The sequence below is a fragment of the Mirounga angustirostris genome, unplaced genomic scaffold (assembly GCF_029215605.1).
Source record: "Mirounga angustirostris isolate CCGP_5_RB_7025 unplaced genomic scaffold, mMirAng1.0.hap1 SCAF_6, whole genome shotgun sequence".
Taxonomy (NCBI): domain Eukaryota; kingdom Metazoa; phylum Chordata; class Mammalia; order Carnivora; family Phocidae; genus Mirounga; species Mirounga angustirostris.
Window position 1 is genome coordinate 76,394,959 of NW_026991714.1, and position 18,174 is coordinate 76,413,132.

At 36.5% G+C, this 18,174-nt stretch overlaps 1 protein-coding gene across 2 annotated transcripts in view; it reads left to right on the forward strand.

Annotated features, from left to right (window-relative positions):
* PTEN (phosphatase and tensin homolog) overlaps positions 1-18,174 on the forward strand; it is a 90,989-nt gene that overhangs the window by 47,771 nt on the left and 25,044 nt on the right. The window contains exons 1-3 of one of the 2 annotated variants that reach the window (XM_064594566.1): positions 3,054-3,098; positions 9,128-9,171; positions 10,979-11,217. In XM_064594566.1, the coding sequence (XP_064450636.1) occupies positions 11,125-11,217 (93 nt within the window). In that variant the 5' untranslated portion in view covers positions 3,054-3,098; positions 9,128-9,171; positions 10,979-11,124. Of the gene's footprint in view, positions 1-3,053; positions 3,099-9,127; positions 9,172-10,978; positions 11,218-18,174 lie in introns of those variants that run through there. The other variant, XM_045877736.3, reaches the window with a different exon arrangement.

Sequence of the window (18,174 nt, forward strand, 5' to 3'; positions counted from 1 at the left end):
AATGACTGAGCCACCCAGGTGCCCCTCTTAGAGTGACTTTAAATTAGGATTACAAATATACCTGTTACATTAGTATTAGTCATTAGTTTTTGTTTTTGTTTTGCAGAAGAAAATAAAGATTAGAGATAATTGAAATTAGAGAAGAGAACAACCATCGAGAAAGTCAATGGTCATCTTTACCTTTCTCATCATTAATAGAACACTTGCTTGTTTGCTGTGTACGTGCTTTCCCAGAGTGCCCATGGTAATTCCAGCTTCCCCTGTGGCTAGATTTGATAATGTGATAACTTTAAATCTATTGGTTTTAAGTAGAAATGATGAATTCTTAAAGGAGGGGCCTATCCTTCTTTCCCTTCTCTGGTCTATTCTTACTGCAAGTATAATGGCACACCATCTTGGACCTTGGGCTGCCCATCATGTTGGCTCAGCATATGATGGAAGGGTCCTGGGCTCCAGGCCTTTATGAAACAAATCTACCCAACCAGTTGTAGACTACTGATCCTGGAATTTATGTGGGAGAGTAATGTATTTAATATAATTAGTAGCATATTTGCTTATGGGCCCCTCCCCCACCGACCTTCTTCTGTTTCTCACAGCTAAACCTTATTCTCAGCGATACAGTTCCTCTAGTATTACTTTGACGGCAGGGACAATAGTCCTTAAATAATTTTATCCCAGGGAAACAAGCACAGTTTCAGATACTTAATACATGTTCTCTCAATACATTTAAATAAAAGATAATATTGATAGGAATGGGTATCAAGGAATGAAAACATGAAAGCATACCATTAAAAAAAAAATACTAGTGACCCGGAACCCTTGATGAAACATTGGTCGTGCAAGGAAAGAGCCTGGTCTAGAAACTGCTGAGTGGTTTATGGGATGAGGGCCTGACTCTGCAGAAATAAGAGGAACCCATCTTGTCATACTAAGTCCATTAGAGAATGTTTTGCTGGTATAGGAGAAAGTCATTGTTACATTTGTTTTGATTATAATAGTTCAGAAAATATTAAAACAAAAATTTGTTAGAATACTGTAGTTAACAAATTATATAAAATCTATACTCTAATAATTTTTAAGTGTTGACTGTAATTAATATTTTAGTGTGACATACAAATACATCATTTTAACTAGTGACAAAGTTACAAGTAATCCTCATACTACTGTGTGGCATGATTTTTCACATCCAAATTTATGAACTTTTTCCCTCTACCCAACCACAGATGTTCAGCCCTCCTTCTAGTAGCTAAATTGTAATTTTGGTTATATAAATTTTGGGTTTTTATGTGATTATGACTAGATAAATGCGATTTACAGTTAAGTACTGTAACTGTTTTTTCCTAAACATTTTATTTTCCCTGGAGTTAAAATTCTCTCTCTCTTAGCTTCCTTAGTTTCTATATTCTTAACTTTAATTTATCCCTAAACTATATAAATCTCTTAACATGTTCAAGCACATTTGGTATTATATCGATTTTATCTTCTTCAGGAGCCTTCTGATCTACCCCGATCTGGGTCAGTTGTTCACTAGATCTGCTTTATAGCTGTCTACTTAGGATGTTCCTTCACCGTCATTCTGAGGATTCCCTTTTCCCTTCTCGTGAGCTGGATTCTTCAGTTCCTTGAATCGTCCTCTTTCATGGTTTCCCACCCTTGTTTTGGTGGAACACATCTTCTGGTAACTTCCTGAGAGAGATTGTCTGGGCAGCAAAATTATTTGAGATTTCTCTGTTTAAAAATGCCTTTATTGTATATTCACACTTGATTTAATATCTCTTTTGGTATGGAATTCTAGGCTGGGAATAGTTTTCCCTCAAACTCAGAAGGTTTTGCCCAATTGTTTTCTAGCTGCTAGTGTTGCCATTAAAACGGGTGGTGTAATTCTGATTCCAGATACTTTTTATGAAACCTATTTCCTCTTTGGGCAGCTTCTAGGGTCCTACGTTTATCTCTTCAATATTCAGAAATTTCACTGAGCTATATACACCTGTATTTGGGTCTATTTTCATCATTTTTGCTGAATACTCATTGTATCCTTTGATTTTGGAAACTCCTATCCTTTAGTTTAGGGTATTATTCTTGAATTGTATCTTGGATTTCTTCTTCTTGTGTTTTCTCTTCTTTTCTCTAGAACCCCTACTCATATGTTGAAACTCCTAGACTTTAAATCTTTTTAAATCTTCTCTTTTGTTTTCCATTTGTCTTTTTATTCTGTTTATCCTATTTCCTCAGCTTATACTTTTCTAACCCCTTTCCCCCTATTACCTACCTCATAAGAGTAAACAAATTTATATGCATGAAGTACTTAAATGTGGTAGAAACACATGGCAAGTGCTTTTGTTGGCTGTAATTGTTGCTGTTGTTTAGTTGTGTAACTGTTTTGAGGGAGAGGTCTTTGGTCTTGATTCTTTGGCTTATTAGCTGTATGACCTTGGGCAAGTTTTCTAATTTCTTTGACACTTACTTCCCTCATTTGTAAAATGTGAAGAAGCTCTCTCAGATGTTTGTGAGTGTCAACTGAGAATATATATGTGAAAATACTTAATAAACTTTGTATGGAGTTAATAGTTACTACTTGCATCTTTCAAATATGAAAAGTTTCTCATTTGAAAGAAAATGATGGCTGAATTTTCAGGGTTATTTTTAAGATGACTTGATTACACATGACTATTTCTCTCACATCTGAATGAGCTAGGTGAACTTGAGCTAAGTGCTAATGCTACCTTTTAAATAACTTATTTAATACTCAACCTCATAATGTTAGGCTAAAGAGAGAAGATTATGAAAATATTTATTCTATGAAAAGCTCTGGCTTTACTTCAGATTGTATAAATCTGTGTAATGTAATAATTATTTAAGAATGACCTGATTACTAGTTTAAACCCATGAAGGGAATATTTATTGGAATTTATTTATTTATTTTTCTTAAATGGTATTTGAGATTAGGAAAAATGGAATCTGTCTTTTAGGTTTTCTCAATAGTATAAATGTAATTTCAAATGTTAGCTCATTTTTGTTAATGGTGGCTTTTTGTTTGTTTGTTTTGTTTTAAGGTTTTTGGATTCAAAGCATAAAAACCATTACAAGATATACAATCTGTAAGTATGTCTTTTATTTGTATGCTTGCAAATATCTTCTAAAATAACTATTAAGTGAAAGTTATTTCCTTGTTAGAATCAGGTAGAGTTAAAGATGTATTTTAACGGAATTGTGTTCCTAAAACAATTAGTCCAAGACGTCTGATTAAGAGCATTGTTAGGTCATTCAGAAAGTATAGTGATGAGGTCAAAACAATGTTGGCACACATTCACTTTACTTGATCTGGTTTAAATGACTTGGCATCTAGCCCATCTTTGAGCCAATAACCAGGTGGTAACTTGAAGTGTATTTCACAGCAGAGCTTTTCTGTTAAAGCATTAATAACATCTTCCATAGAGGTATATGCTTCAGAGTGGGTGTAGTTTTGTTTATTGTGTGTCTTTAGGTCATTTGATTGAAACAGCTGTTGGGTATTCTCTAACTGTATATAACAAAAATAAGTTACCTGAAATTGTTGAGTTGGGTGGTTTATCTTGTTTAAGGCAAGGATGTAAAGATTGCCTCCTTGGTGCAGCTAGCTTATGTTTAACCTTTTGTTTTTCTTTTTGACTTTGTGAGTAGGGATGTGAAAAGGAAAAAAAGAACAAAAGAAAAATGGGAAGAAAATATTTTATCATTTTTGCCTTTGAAGACTATTATTCTTTCCCAAAATACTGACCCATTTTTTACCTTTTAAAAAATGGTATATAAAATGTGTTATTTTTCTACCTGGTTTTTATTTTTCCTATGTGATATCTGTAAATTATGCAACAGGAAAAATTTTAATCTGAAGTTATGTTTCCCGATTGACTGTCAGAATTTCTGTAGAATTTATTTCTCAAATGTAAGAGCAAGATTCTCTTCTCCCTTCAGTGGGCATTTAAATCATCACCAAAAAGGATGAAAGATTCTGTGTGCCTTGTCAGCTTGTGGGATGTTGCTTTTCTATCTTTAATTTAGTGATCTTTCTATTCTGATTAAGACCTCAGAAGACATGAGAGTGAAGTAGACACCGTTATTGTTTCTCCTAGTGAGTTTTCATTAATTTCCTCGGATTCACAAAGAAGCAAACATTTATGCCATGGTTTCCACATGTTAGACCTTGTAGAACTTGTTGGTGGTACAGAGGTGAACAAGATACAGTTTCAGTCTCTGATAGTTTATAGTCTGATGTGATAAGTAGACATAGTATTGTAGAAGAGGTAACTGTTGTACAGAAGAGAGCTGTGTGGAGAACAGTGGAAATGGTACTTGTATCCTATAGGAAAGTTTTCATGAAGAAAGGCACGTTTGAGCTGGGGTGAAAGAATCTTCAGAGGCTCTCCTGCATGACTCCGAGTGGGGAAAATGGCATTGCGGGCAGAGAGGATGGCATGGAAGAAGCTGGTTGGCATAGTAGTGTTTAGAATATGGCAGACAATCCATTATGGTCAGATTATGGGAGCGGGGAGTGTGGAGGGTGTGGGGTGACAGGTAACAAGGTGAAAGACAAAGGTGCTGTAGCGACTTGAGTGTAGGCCGGCCCCAGCTTACAAATGATCTGTGCATGGGTCTTCCTCTCGTCCTGAGTAACCTCCTATAACTAGCCTTGTTGCAGACGCCAGAGTGTTTCTGTGGAGGAAAATAAAAACCTCAAAGCTTTATACTTTTTGAATAACTAGATTCAGAAGCTAAGTTTAAAAAAAGAAAATAAAGCACAGGACAAGAAGTGTCAAAAGCTGCAGTCCATTAAGTGAGTCACTTCAGGTTTAGACTCTAAAGATTAGGTATTTAGAGTCCCAGAAGGAAGGTAGAAAGATACCAAAGACAAATTCTGCCTTTTTCAAAATTTTATTTGAGTTTAACATTATATCCAAAGAAAAGGAAGGAAATTCTTTTCATTCCTGTATTCAGTGGCTTCCTGCTTCCAGAATTTAGGACCTAGGCTTGCACTGTCAGTACTGTGGATCACTTAACATTATTATGGTTAAAGGTGGCATTGGGAGCTAGTCTGGGAACTTGGCTGCCCTTTTGTTTTTGTATTTCTAAACGTTGGACCCCAGAGTTAATCAACTGTCTCATTAGTTGAGAGTAGCTTTTGGTATTTATATTTCAGCTCCCCTTCCCCACTCCATTTAATGGAGTCATAGACTTTCAGAACTGGAAAGTACCTGAAAGAGATCATTTAGTCCAACCTTCTCATTTTACAGATGGGGCATCTGAGGCCTAGAGAAGTTAAGTGAGTTGAACAAGGTCACACAGGTACATATGGTAGCAGATCACCCACCGTTTATGCCAATCTTCCCTTTCTGGTTTTGTTGTTGTTGTCATCGTTTGTTTTAACCTCCCCAAATTTTACTTCAGAAGTTTCTAGAACAACCAGGTTGTAGCATGTTTTGATTTCTGATGACATTTTTCATTCTTCACCTTCTCTCTACCCCTTTTTGTATTTCTGGCTCTGGGTAAGGGAGTCTGGCAAGCAGCAGATGTTTCTATTTTATTTCTTTTATTTTGGGGATGTTAACTACATGTGATGTATGTCCTTGCAAACATATAAACTGAAAGATCTTAAAATATTTACACTAGACATACATGTATTTAATGGTATATTAAACTTTTTATGGCAATTATGTGTGGATGAAGAACAGTTCTTAATATGGACTTTTTATTTTTATTTTATTTATTTATTTAGTTTTTAAAATACGGACTTTTTAATAATTGGCTATCTGTTTATATCTCTGTATTATCAAGCATTCAATAAATTATTTTAAGAAAGGACAAAATTAGCTTCATATCGTTAATCAAATTTGGATATAATGATGCTTAGTAAATTAGTTTGTTTTGTGCAAGTGTGTGTATTTCATTTTTGTATGTTCCTTTGTATACCTGTAGGCTGGTGGGGATAAGAGGAAGAGGGAGGAAGATGGGGATAGAGGCATAATATACTTCTTGCCTTTGAGGACCTTAAATGTTTACTGGATACTCGTTTTTAAAAGGGTTACTGTATTTCATCGTGTATTCTATTTGACATACAACTCTCCATCATTTGGTGGTGAACCTTTAGCTGTTGTTAATTTTTATCTGTTAAGTTTTCTTTTGTAAGCTAGAGATAGTGATGTTGAAGAGAGTTACAGAAGAGACCTGCATACTTCGCTGATTCTTTGGCAAGTCTCACTTCTCTGGAAGCTTTTCATATTAGTCTTATCTGTTCCTTCACTTTCTACCGCTTCATTAAAAACTCTCAATGCTTCTTCATCTCTCTTGTCTCATATAAGCCAATATAAGGTGAAGATTTTTAAAAATCGTATCTTTTAAGTTGAATTTTAATTATAAGGAAGTGTAAGTGGTCAGAGTTACCTAATACTTGTCTCAGTCAAATCCCATTTTCCATTTATGTATCTTCAGTTTTGGTTTGTTGAGAGACTTATCAACTAACATACCACACAAAAGTCATAAGGAACTGGGTGTGTGCGGGTGTGCGTGCATGTGTGCACAGTTATTGGAGGTGGTCTTAATTAAGAAGACAGTCATCATTCTTACCTTAGCAACCCCTCCTCCAGATCACTTCCATCACTACCGGCCCCAGTATATGTTCTCTTGTACCCCTCATCCATACCTGTAGAGATTTTCATAACTTTTTCATGTTTCATGATTGCTTTTTGTTGCTTTTTGTTGGTATGAAATATTGCTCTTGTAGGAAGGCTGATTTTGAGTAGAATTTGTTATTGCTTTTGTTTTTAAAATTGTTCTCTATTTTGTATTGTAAGTAGAAGTATGGAGCCATGCTGGAAAAACTTTGACTTTTGTAACCAGAGGTCCTGGGCTTGAGTCTTGGCTCTTCCATTTGCATATTGTAGTTTGGGGCAAGTTTTTTTTAATGCTCTTCTAAATCTTAGCTTTCTCATATATAAGATGGAGATTCTATTATTATATTGTTGTGACTTTGAATTAAAAAACATGGAAACTCCTTTGTAAGGTGTGTACATCTGGTAGACATGTAGTAGCTCATTATTTCCACTTTTCCTCCATTTCTGCCTCTTAACAGTAATATTTGAGAATCAGTTTAGGATGGTAGTCTTAAGCAGTATTTGTCAAACCAAACATGTGAGCTCCTGAAAAAGCATGAGAATATTAGAGGACTAAAGCTGCATGAAACTCAAAATGTTTATTTTTTGTTGGGCTGCCATGAGACCAGCTTCTTAGAATTGTTTCCTAGCCTACTCCTTCTCCCTCACCTTCTAAGTCCTATCTTTCCATGAGTCCTTATAAAATAGTCTGTTATAGATTCTTCACTATTTACCAGACCTCTTCTTTAATCTGTACTAAAGAAAGTATAAAATGTGACTATTTTCTTGGTCAGTCTTCCTCCTACCTGTCATGTTTTGTATAGGAGGGAGTATGAAATTATTTAGCAAGGATACATAAATATGCATATGGCATTACTAAATAAATTTTTTGAGCAAAATTCAATATATTAAATTATATGCAAAAAAGGGGAAAAGCTTTGTGTTAAGCAGTAGTATGAAAGTCGATTTATTTCAGGTCTGACCACTTAAACTAGTGGATTCTAATTTGTTTATAATTAGTTCAACTTTCATGTGGATTAGGATTTAAAACTATTTAAGATAGAGGAACTATACAAATAGTTTTAGGATTTCTTAAATGTGAAATCCATGTCCATAATCACTTATTGAAACTCTTGGGGCCAGTTGTGTTTCAGTGTTCAGAATTTTTCCCTTTGCAGAAAGGTAACATGGAAGCATATACTTATTAGTATTACATAACACCCCCCTGGGGTGTGGAGCAGTCCCTACCATGAAGTGTTTGACTCTTCAAATGTATTAGTTAAAGAGTGCATACAGTATCATAAACTCAGATCAGATTCTGCCACAATTGAGTTTGCCATAAGTTTAACAGAAAATGTTAAAATTTCAAACTTCAGAATTGGAGATTAAGGGATTGTAGACCTTGATTTGTTTTAAAATGCTAAGTTTTTATTTTAAATAATTTTTTTAAAAATCTCATTTGGTTAGTAGCTGTAGTTACCATGATTCTGCTGACTACAAACCAAAGTATGGGATCCCTTTCGGAGCCTTATTAATGTTTATAAATATACTTATTAATCATGAGTAAACCAGTGCATGATGACGAACGTGTCACTAATATTAAAAAGACAAATTTTAGTATGCTCTAAGTCAACATTTTACTATTCTATATTTTACTTATTACGCCTTCATTACTCTCAGACTTTAATTAAAACTCATAAACTGAGAGATTATTGAAAAAGATGACCTTTGGCTTCTCTAAAGAGAGGTCTGGTTTAAAAATTTTTTAGGAAGTGTTTTTGAGTACATTAGCATCATTCACTTTTTTTTTTTTTTTTAACTTTTTCTTTGCCCTTATAATTTTACTATTTTAAAAATGTATCTTTTTAGGGCGCCTGGGTGGCTCAGTTGGTTAAGCGACTGCCTTCGGCTCAGGTTATGATCCTGAAGTCCCAGGATCGAGTCCCGCATCGGGCTCCCTGCTCAGCAGGGAGTCTGCTTCGTCCTCTGACCCTATCCCCTCTCATGTGTTCTCTCTCTCTCATTCTCTCTCTCTCAAATAAATAAATAAAATCTTTAAAAAAATATATATATATCTTTTTAAATAATAGTTTGAGAAAGCAATGTGTGCTCAACTCTGAGATAAAGACAATGCTGTAACTCGTTAGTTGTTTGTACATACTTGGTGAAATCAAACATACACTCCCTCAGTGCACAGAGTGTCCGTACAGGAAATTTGAGGGTACACATGCAGCTGGGTGGGAGGTGGGAGCCTGAGAGGCATCAAGGTTTTGTGAGCAAGTGTGTAAGCCGTAAGTGCATAACACCTAACATCAGTTTCCTAAATGGTAAAATGGGGATAATGACGCTACTTACTTCATAGATTGTTAGGATTGAAAGAAATAGTTAATACAAAACAGCATGATGCCTGGTACAGTATAAAAGTTCAGAAAATGTGTGTTACTATACTTTTTTTTGCCAATGCAAAAGGTAACTTTAGATCACATTTAAACTTTTTCTTTTAGGTGTGCTGAAAGACATTATGATACCGCCAAATTTAACTGCAGAGGTAGGTATTAACTGCCGAGTAATGTATTTTTGTTATATAACTTAAAACCAATAGACCAAATCTTACTGTCACAGCAGTAATTAATAATCTCAATTATTAAGTGAGGTAAATATTTATCTTAAAGATGGTCTTAGACAGTTTGGAAAACAAATTTAATTTTGCTGGTGTGTTTTAGGAAACAATTATCATATAAACCTGCCAGTACTAGTAAGAACACTAAAATGCAGAGTAGATTATAAGAATTAGGAAAAATTTCTAGACTAACAGTAAAATAAAGAGAGGGTTATATCTACTGTTGGAGGCATTTGGTGTAACAGTAAGAGATTATAGGGAGAAAACAGAGCAACTTAACTCTGTGGAGCCATGACCTAAAAGGGAGAGAAGGGCATGACAGATACGGGTAAAAGGAGCCTGATAGATGAGCGCAGGAGCTGCTTTCAGTGAGTTCTCCTCCAGGGGTAGTGAATTTTTCTGAGGGCCCACAAAAACCTCCCATCTGTGTTGGTGGAACCCCTTGAGCCACGAGACACCTGGAGAGTGGAGAAGCGTGGCAGGTGCTACCATGATAGAAAGAGAAGGTGGATGCCATGAGCTATATACTGATGTGTTTGCCGTGGATTCCTTCTGAAAAATCTAGAACGGACATTCAAACAGCTGGTTTGAGAATTCAGAGGCACTAATGGCTGAGAGCCAATACAGACTCACTGAGAATTTTTCCTTTTTTGTGAATTTATGCTACTGCTTACTAGGCAGAGTGTTTTAGTCACGGTTTATCTAGCTTTAAATAGACGTTTCACAGTTTCCCGGATGTTTTTATGTGCCACTGGGGAGATGAAGATGGAACGCCGAGGCCCAGGTGAAAGCTGTCCCGGCGACTCCCTGTAATGGTAGTCGTTGTCTCCCAGGACGACTCACCCGACACACTGAGTCTTGTTCCACGTTATTAATGAGTTGATTGAAGATAGAAGGAATACTTCTCACATATTTAAGATGACCCACAGGATAATTATATGCATTCGATGTCAGTCAGGATTTTTAAGGATTTTAATAGAATGGAACCAAGGCAGGGACCAATAAAAAAAAATTTAATAGTGATACAGTTAAACTCCTATTTCTAGGCAAGTTAAAAAAAAAAAAAAAAACTCTGACTTATAGGGAACAGTGAAATTTTGGGTTTTTATAACCCATGTGAAAAGACCTGACATTAGATACACTTTACTACAACTGTATACATTTTTTAAAGTAGTTTTTTCAGTTTCTTTTGTAAATGCCTTTAAAATCAACACTAACATTTGTAAGACCATCTTTAACATGTTTAGTTAGCATTTTTATTTTATGAAGTGTAAAAATCAGTCCTTTCCAGTGTGGATTTATTGGTAATTTATCCCTTCTCTGGAATACATGCTTTGTGGTGATGTAATGCTATAAATATTATGACTCCTTTTGTCAGAAAATGCATTGAGAGCCCTGACAGGAAACCTACCTATGTGACATTTCATTTTGAGTTTGCCTCTCCCTCTGATATGTTGACTTGTGCTACCTCTCCATAGTCAAGTTTCCTCTTTCATTAAGTGGAAAAAATAATGCTTGGCCTCTCTGTCTAGTGGGTAGGTTTAAGAATTAATGAGAGACTATTTTCTATTCAAAAATTGGAAAATTATCAGGCAGCAAATTATTTTTCTCTGGAGACAGGTTTTTCTTTTAAACACCTGTTAAGCTTAAATGCAACATTTCTAAAGTTAACCTACTTTAATAAACAATTCAGGAAAGACTTTTTTCTAATTCTGAGGTTATCCTTTTACTACAGTTGCACAGTATCCTTTTGAAGACCATAATCCACCACAGCTAGAACTTATCAAACCCTTTTGTGAAGATCTTGACCAATGGCTAAGTGAAGATGACAATCATGTTGCAGCAATTCACTGTAAAGCTGGAAAGGGACGAACTGGTGTAATGATTTGTGCATATTTATTACATCGGGGCAAATTTTTAAAGGCACAAGAGGCCCTAGATTTCTATGGGGAAGTAAGGACCAGAGACAAAAAGGTAAGTTATATTTGATGTTTTTTTCTTTCTTCTTCCTCGATTTGAGCATTTATTGGAAAACAGGTTTTTAAACAGATGGTTGGTAACTCCTATTTCTTTATTCCGAACATTTAAATCAGTTACTACCTTAACTATCATATGAGCAAATGACTGATTCTTTCAATTTTTCTGTTCATGCTAGCATTTTCATATCATGCTAGTAAATCTTACCCATTAACTGTATGGTGTACTTGGTCTCATAAAATTCTGACAGCATTTAAAGAAGCAGTACTTTAAATAAAAATAAGCTTGATCTTTCTGAACCTTGCCTGAGAATGAGATGTCTTTGGATGATAACTTGGATGCCATTTCCTAGTAAAGTATGATCTTTACTTTTATAAGGACATGAAAATTATTCTTTGATATGAATATTCATGAATGTAGTTATAATTAAGATTAGTCAAAGATTCTTATTCAGAAGACTAATAAAGACTATGTTGAAAATCAGTGACAAACTTAATCTGTTAGTATGTTTGAGGGTAGAATGTAAACTCTTGGGAGAACTTTCACAGTAATTTCTAAGGGATTCACTTCTTTGGATGGTAAGTGTGACAAAATAGGTTTATATTTCTAACAAAGAGATTTTTGTACATTTCTCTGTCTCTGAGAAGGAAAGACCCAAACCACTCCAGTTAGAGGGAGAAACTCACCTAGAGAAAGAACTCTATTGAGGGAGACATCACAACTTTATGTAAAAAATTTATTCTAGTTTTAATAACGTTTACCATCAGGAAGGTTCTCTTCCAGTTTAAGTTGCTTGCCTGCCTGCCTTCCTTTAATTTTTTTTAAGTAGGCTCCATGCCCAGTGTGGAGCCTGGTGTGGGTCTTGAACTGGACTCTGAGATCAAGGAGTCTGATGCTTAACTGAGCCACCCAGGTGCCCCTAAGCTAATTTCTTTTTAACAACTTCAAAACAGAAACATCATTTCCACCATTTTAGCGGGTGGTTGTATTGATTCCTGGCTCCTTTTCTCCTTCCTCATTTCTTGTTTTATCTGTCTTTGTGATTTTTTAAAATTACATCTAGGGATGCCAAAGTGCTATGTATTGGTGCTAGTTTATAAAACTGAATCTTCTATTAGTGCTTGATTTTAGTGAATATTGATTATAATAGATTGCCTTACATTTCTTTATATTGTGTACACCCTGAGATGATAGTAGTGGAGTGAATTCTAGAGGGCCTGAGATATTTACTTTGGTTCATTTTTTCATCATCTAGAGGGAAACGGTTTTACTGATTAAAAATATAGAAGGTAATTGTTCTACACTTAAGTGAATAAGTACAGGGCAGCACAGGGGAAAGAGAATGAATGGGAAGAAAACCATAAACGGGTCAAATCACAGTACAGTAGCTGAAGCAGTGGTAGAAGTGTAGGGCAAGCAGGGTTGATGAGCAGTAGACATTGTAGTTGTGGGAAAGAAATCAAGTAAAAAGAATTTCAAATAAAAATAGAGAAGCTGTGTAATGTGGAGCCAGAATACTAGATTTAAGCTCATGGCTCTTAAAATGTTTATGTTACAATTGCACCCAAAACCATAAGATACCTAGGAATAAATCTAACCAAAGAGACAAAGGATCTATACTCAGAAAACTATAAAATACTCATGAAAGAAATTGAGGAAGACACAAAGAAATGGAAAAACGTTCCATGCTCATGGATTGGAAGAACAAATATTGTGAAGATGTCAATGCTACCTAGAGCAATCTACACATTCAATGCAATCCCCATCAAAATACCATCCACTTTTTTCAAAGAAATGGAACAAATAATCCTAAAATTTGTATGGAACCAGAAAAGACCCCGCATAGCCAGAGGAATATTGAAAAAGAAAAGCAAAGCCGGCGGCATCACAATTCCGGACTTCAAGCTCTATTACAAAGCTGTCATCATCAAGACGGCATGGTACTGGCACAAAAACAGACACATAGATCAGTGGAACAGAATAGAGAGCCCGGAAATGGACCCTCAACTCTATGGTCAACTCATCTTTGACAAAGCAGGAAAGAATGTCCAATGGAACAAAGACAGTCTCTTCAACAAATGGTGTTGGGAAAATTGGATAGCCACATGCAGAAGAATGAAACTGGACCATTTCCTTACACCACACACAAAAATAGACTCCAAATGGTTGAAAGACCTCAATGTGAGACAGGAGTCCATCAAAATCCTAAAGGAGAACACAGGCAGCAACCTCTTTGACCTCAGCCGAAGCAACTTCTTCCTAGAAACATCGCCAAAGGCAAGGGAAGCAAGGGCAAAAATGAACTATTGGAACTTCATCAAGATAAAAAGCTTTTGCAAAGCAAAGGAAACAGTCAACAAAACCAAAAGACAACCGACAGAATGGGAGAAGATATTTGCAAATGACATATCAGATAAAGGGCTAGTATCCAAAATCTATAAAGAACTCATCAAACTCAACACCCAAAGAACAAAGAATCCAATCAAGAAATGGGCAGAAGACATGAACAGACATTTTTCCAAAGAAGACATCCAAATGGCCAACAGACACATGAAAAAGTGCTCAATATCGCTCGGCATCAGGGAAATCCAAATCAAAACCTCCATGAGATACCACCTCACACCAGTCAGAATGGCTAAAATTAACAAGTCAGGAAATGACAGATGTTGGCGGGGATGCGGAGAAAGGGGAACCCTCCTACACTGTTGGTGGGAATGCAAGCTGGTGCAGCCACTCTGGAAAACTGTATGGAGGTTCCTCAAAAAGTTGAAAATAGAGCTACCCTATGATCCAGCAATTGCACTACTGGGTATTTACCCCAAAGATACAAAAGTAGGGATCCGAAGGGGTACGTGCACCCCGATGTTTATAGCAGCAATGTCCACAATAGCCAAACTGTGGAAAGAGCCAAGATGTCCATCGACAGATGAATGGATAAAGAAGATGTGGTGTATATATATACAATGGAAAATTATGCAGCCATCAAAAGGAATGAGATCTTGCCATTTGCAACGACGTGGATGGAACTGGAGGGTATTATGTTGAGTGAAATAAGTCAAAAAGAGAAAGACATGTATCATATGATCTCACTGATATGAGGAATTCTTAATCGCAGGAATCAAACTGAGGGTTGTTGGAGTGGGGGGTGGGGTGGGAGGGATGGGGTGACTGGGTGATAGACACTGGGGAGGGTATGTGCTCTGGTAAGTGCTGTGAATTGTGCAAGACTGTTGAATCTCAGATCTGTACCTCTGAAACAAATAATGCAATATATGTTGAGAAAAAAAAAAAGAAGAAGAAGAAGAAGAAGGTAGCGGGAGGGGAAGAATGAAGCGGGGGAAATCGGAGGGGGAGACGAACCATGAGAGACGATGGACTCTGAAAAACAAACAGGGTTCTAGAGGGGAGGGGGGTGGGAGGATGGGTTAGCCTGGTGGTGGGTATTGAGGAGGGCACATTCTGCATGGAGCACTGGGTGTTATGCACAAACAATGAATCATGAAACACTTCATCTAAAACTAATGATGTAATGTATGGGGATTAACATAAGAATAAAAAATTTAAAAAAAAATGTTTATGTTACATACCTGCTAAAAAATATGATGAAAGCTATAGTCTCTCACTAAAAATGTGCATGATATTACATGAACATAAAATTTTGCTTATAGTTTTTAATTACACTGAAATTTTTTTTTTAACGTGGAAAATAAAAGTCTTCATAAGAATTATGTCCCTTTTTTAAATGGAAAAAACAGTGGCCACTACTTGAGGACAATGAATAACTCTAAATGTTTACAAATTAATCAAAATTAAGCTTTAGTTCTGCTCAATAGTAAGTTTTAATGAAAGGGCTGCTAGTATTTAAATTTCAAGTAATACATTAAAACTATGCCATCGTCTTTGACTTGACAACTTTTATGTCATCTTTGATATCCAATCAATTTTGACTGTTTTTGGTGATAACAAGTGCTTAAAATGCTATCTCACGAAAGAATGAAAGAACAAATGGAATCTCTAGATTCTTTTGTCAGATGAAAGTAGACTTGTGTCAAAAAATAGGAATTCTCTAAGATTTTTCAGAAAAATCCATGTTGCATCACTTTCTTTGCTGTTGGTTAATGAGATCATTTTTGGCAAGATCTGGCATAACACTGTGTTAGGAAGGAAAGGATTAGGACTTCACATTTTAGTTTTAAGGTTGAAGAGTTAAACTGTGCAAACGAGTTTGTATTTTATCCAGTTAACAGCAGTTAAAATCCTGGCTGTAGAGTTTGCCTTCTGAAAACAGTGAACTTATATGTAGCAAAGCATTTCATAATTGCTCCCACTTCTTGACAAAACCTCTTGAGAAGCCCTTGATTGAAAGTCTTGGCTTTCCTGAATTTGGCAATTTTCATAACAGTAGATTTTTCATGACAAATCCTCTTGTACAGGCTGTGATTCAAGGCTTGGCACTCCTGAAGAGAATACTTCCGCAACAGTAGATAAGATTTCTCTCAGGATTGAAGATAGAGTCTTGCACCCCAGTGCACAATGATGAACAAAGCAGTGAGTCACAGTGACATGGAGAGCTTTGTCTTTGCCAAAGCAACAAAATCAGATGTTTTGCCAGGCATTAAGGTGTACTATCTGTCTACAAAATACTGAGATTTCTTCAGGAGAAGGTTTTATGGGGACATTTTGAAAATGTTAATGTTCCCTTAAGTTTCCAAAGAGGACTCCAAAATAAGTATTATTCTATGTGTTACCATGCGTGTATTTGATGAAACTTAGTAGCAAGCTAAACTGAGAAGTCGTCATCATATACTGAAGGGAAGTGGTATTTCCAGTCCTCTCGTGACCTTCATAGTTTTAGAAAAAGAGGTCGGTTTTTCTGGAATGGACAGAATTACTTGCTAGAGATACTGCAGCAGTCTTAACTTTTCTGTTGCAAGCTATAAACATATTTGACCTTTCTAAAGTATTTGCCTTCACCACATTAAACTGCAACTTTTTTGTTTGTTTGGCATTACAACCAACAGACTTGTAGAGTGCTTTACTCAGGATTCTGAGTTGGGGGTAATTAAAGGTTTTTGTAGTACTCTAACCTTTCCTAACTAAGCTGCACTCTCACATGTGCTCTCTTTCCTGCTCTTATACACACTCACCCACACACATATCCACCCTGTGTGATGTAGGTGCTTCTTCAGGAGAGTTGGCTAAATGCTTCTGATAGTGAGTACCAGCCATGTAAGAAGCACTTGGGATAGCAAGGGAAGCAAGGGCAAAAATGAACTATTGGAACTTCATCAAGATAAAAAGCTTTTGCACAGCAAAGGAAACAGTCAACAAAACCAAAAGACAACCAACAGAATGGGAGAAGATATTTGCAAATGACGTATCAGATAAAGGGCTAGTATCCAAAATCTATAAAGAACTTATCAAACTCAACACCCGAAGAATAAATAATCCAATCCAGAAATGGGCAGAAGACATGAACAGACATTTTCCCAAAGAAGACATCCAAATGGCCAACAGACACATGAAAAAGTGCTCAACATTGCTCGGCATCAGGGAAATCCAAATCAAAACCTCAGTGAGATACCACCTCACACCAGTCAGAATGGCTAAAATTAACAAGTCAGGACACGACAGATGTTGGCGGGGATGTGGAGAAAGGGGAACCCTCCTACACTGTTGGTGGGAATGCAAGCTGGTGCAGCCACTCTGGAAAACATTAGGGAGGTTCCTCAAAAAGTTGAAAATAGAGCTACCATACGATCCAGCAATTGCACTACTGGGTATTTACCCCAAAGATACAAATGTAGGGATCCAAAGGGGTACATGCACCCTGATGTTTATAGCAGCAATGTCCACAATAGCCAAAGTGTGGAAAGAGCCAAGATGTCCATCGACAGATGAATGGATAAAGAAGTTGTGGTACACACACACACACACACACAGGAATATTATGCAGCCATCAAAGGAATGAAATCTTGCCATTTGCAACAATGTGGATGGAACTGGAGGGTATTATGCTAAGCGAAATAAGTCAATCAGAGAAAGACAAGTATCATATGACCTCACTGATATGAGGAATTCTTAATCTCAGGAAACAAACTGAGGGTTCCTGGAGTGGTGGGGGGTGGGAGGGATGGGGTGGCTGGGTGATAGACATTGGGGAGGGTATGTGCTATGGTGAGTGCTGTGAATTGTGTAGGACTGATGAATCACAGACCTGTACCTCTGAAACAAATAATACACTATATGTTTAAAAAAAAAAAAAGTAGGAAGGGAAAAATGAAGGGGGGCAAATCGGAGGGGGAGACGAACCATGAGAGACTATGGACTCTGAGAAACAAACTGAGGGTTTTAGAGGGGAAAGGGGTGGGGGGATGGGTTAGCCCGGTGATGGGTATTAAGGAGGGCACGTATTGAATGGAGCACTGGGTGTTATACACAAACCATGAATCATGGAACACTACATCAAAGACTAATGATGTACTGTATGGTGACTAACATAACATAATAAAATAAAAAAAGCACTTGGGATAGTCTTTCACATCATTTTCAGGGATACAAGTAAAACCCAAGGATGCTTAAACAGTTTATATCCAAGAGAAGTCTTCATAATGAAAAAATGAAGACATATTTTAATTTGTCATGGGGAAGATATTGTAGTCCTCACAAATCTGAAAATATTGTCAGTTCTGTTTCTCTGTAAACGTGAAGAGAGATTTGGTAAACTGGCAAAGCCCATGGGGTATTGTTGTGAAATAGGGGCTAGAGTGAAAAGATAGCAAGAAGTGTTTATGAAAATAAAATGCAGTATACTATAAAATGTGAGAGTCCCTACATCATCAGCAGAAATGCTCCAGGCATACCTGCTCTCTCTTCTTCCTCTTACAGGTTTGAATCTCCCCCAAGTGGAAGGTAACAAGCTAATAGAGGATGGAGTTCTGTGTGTACTGTTAA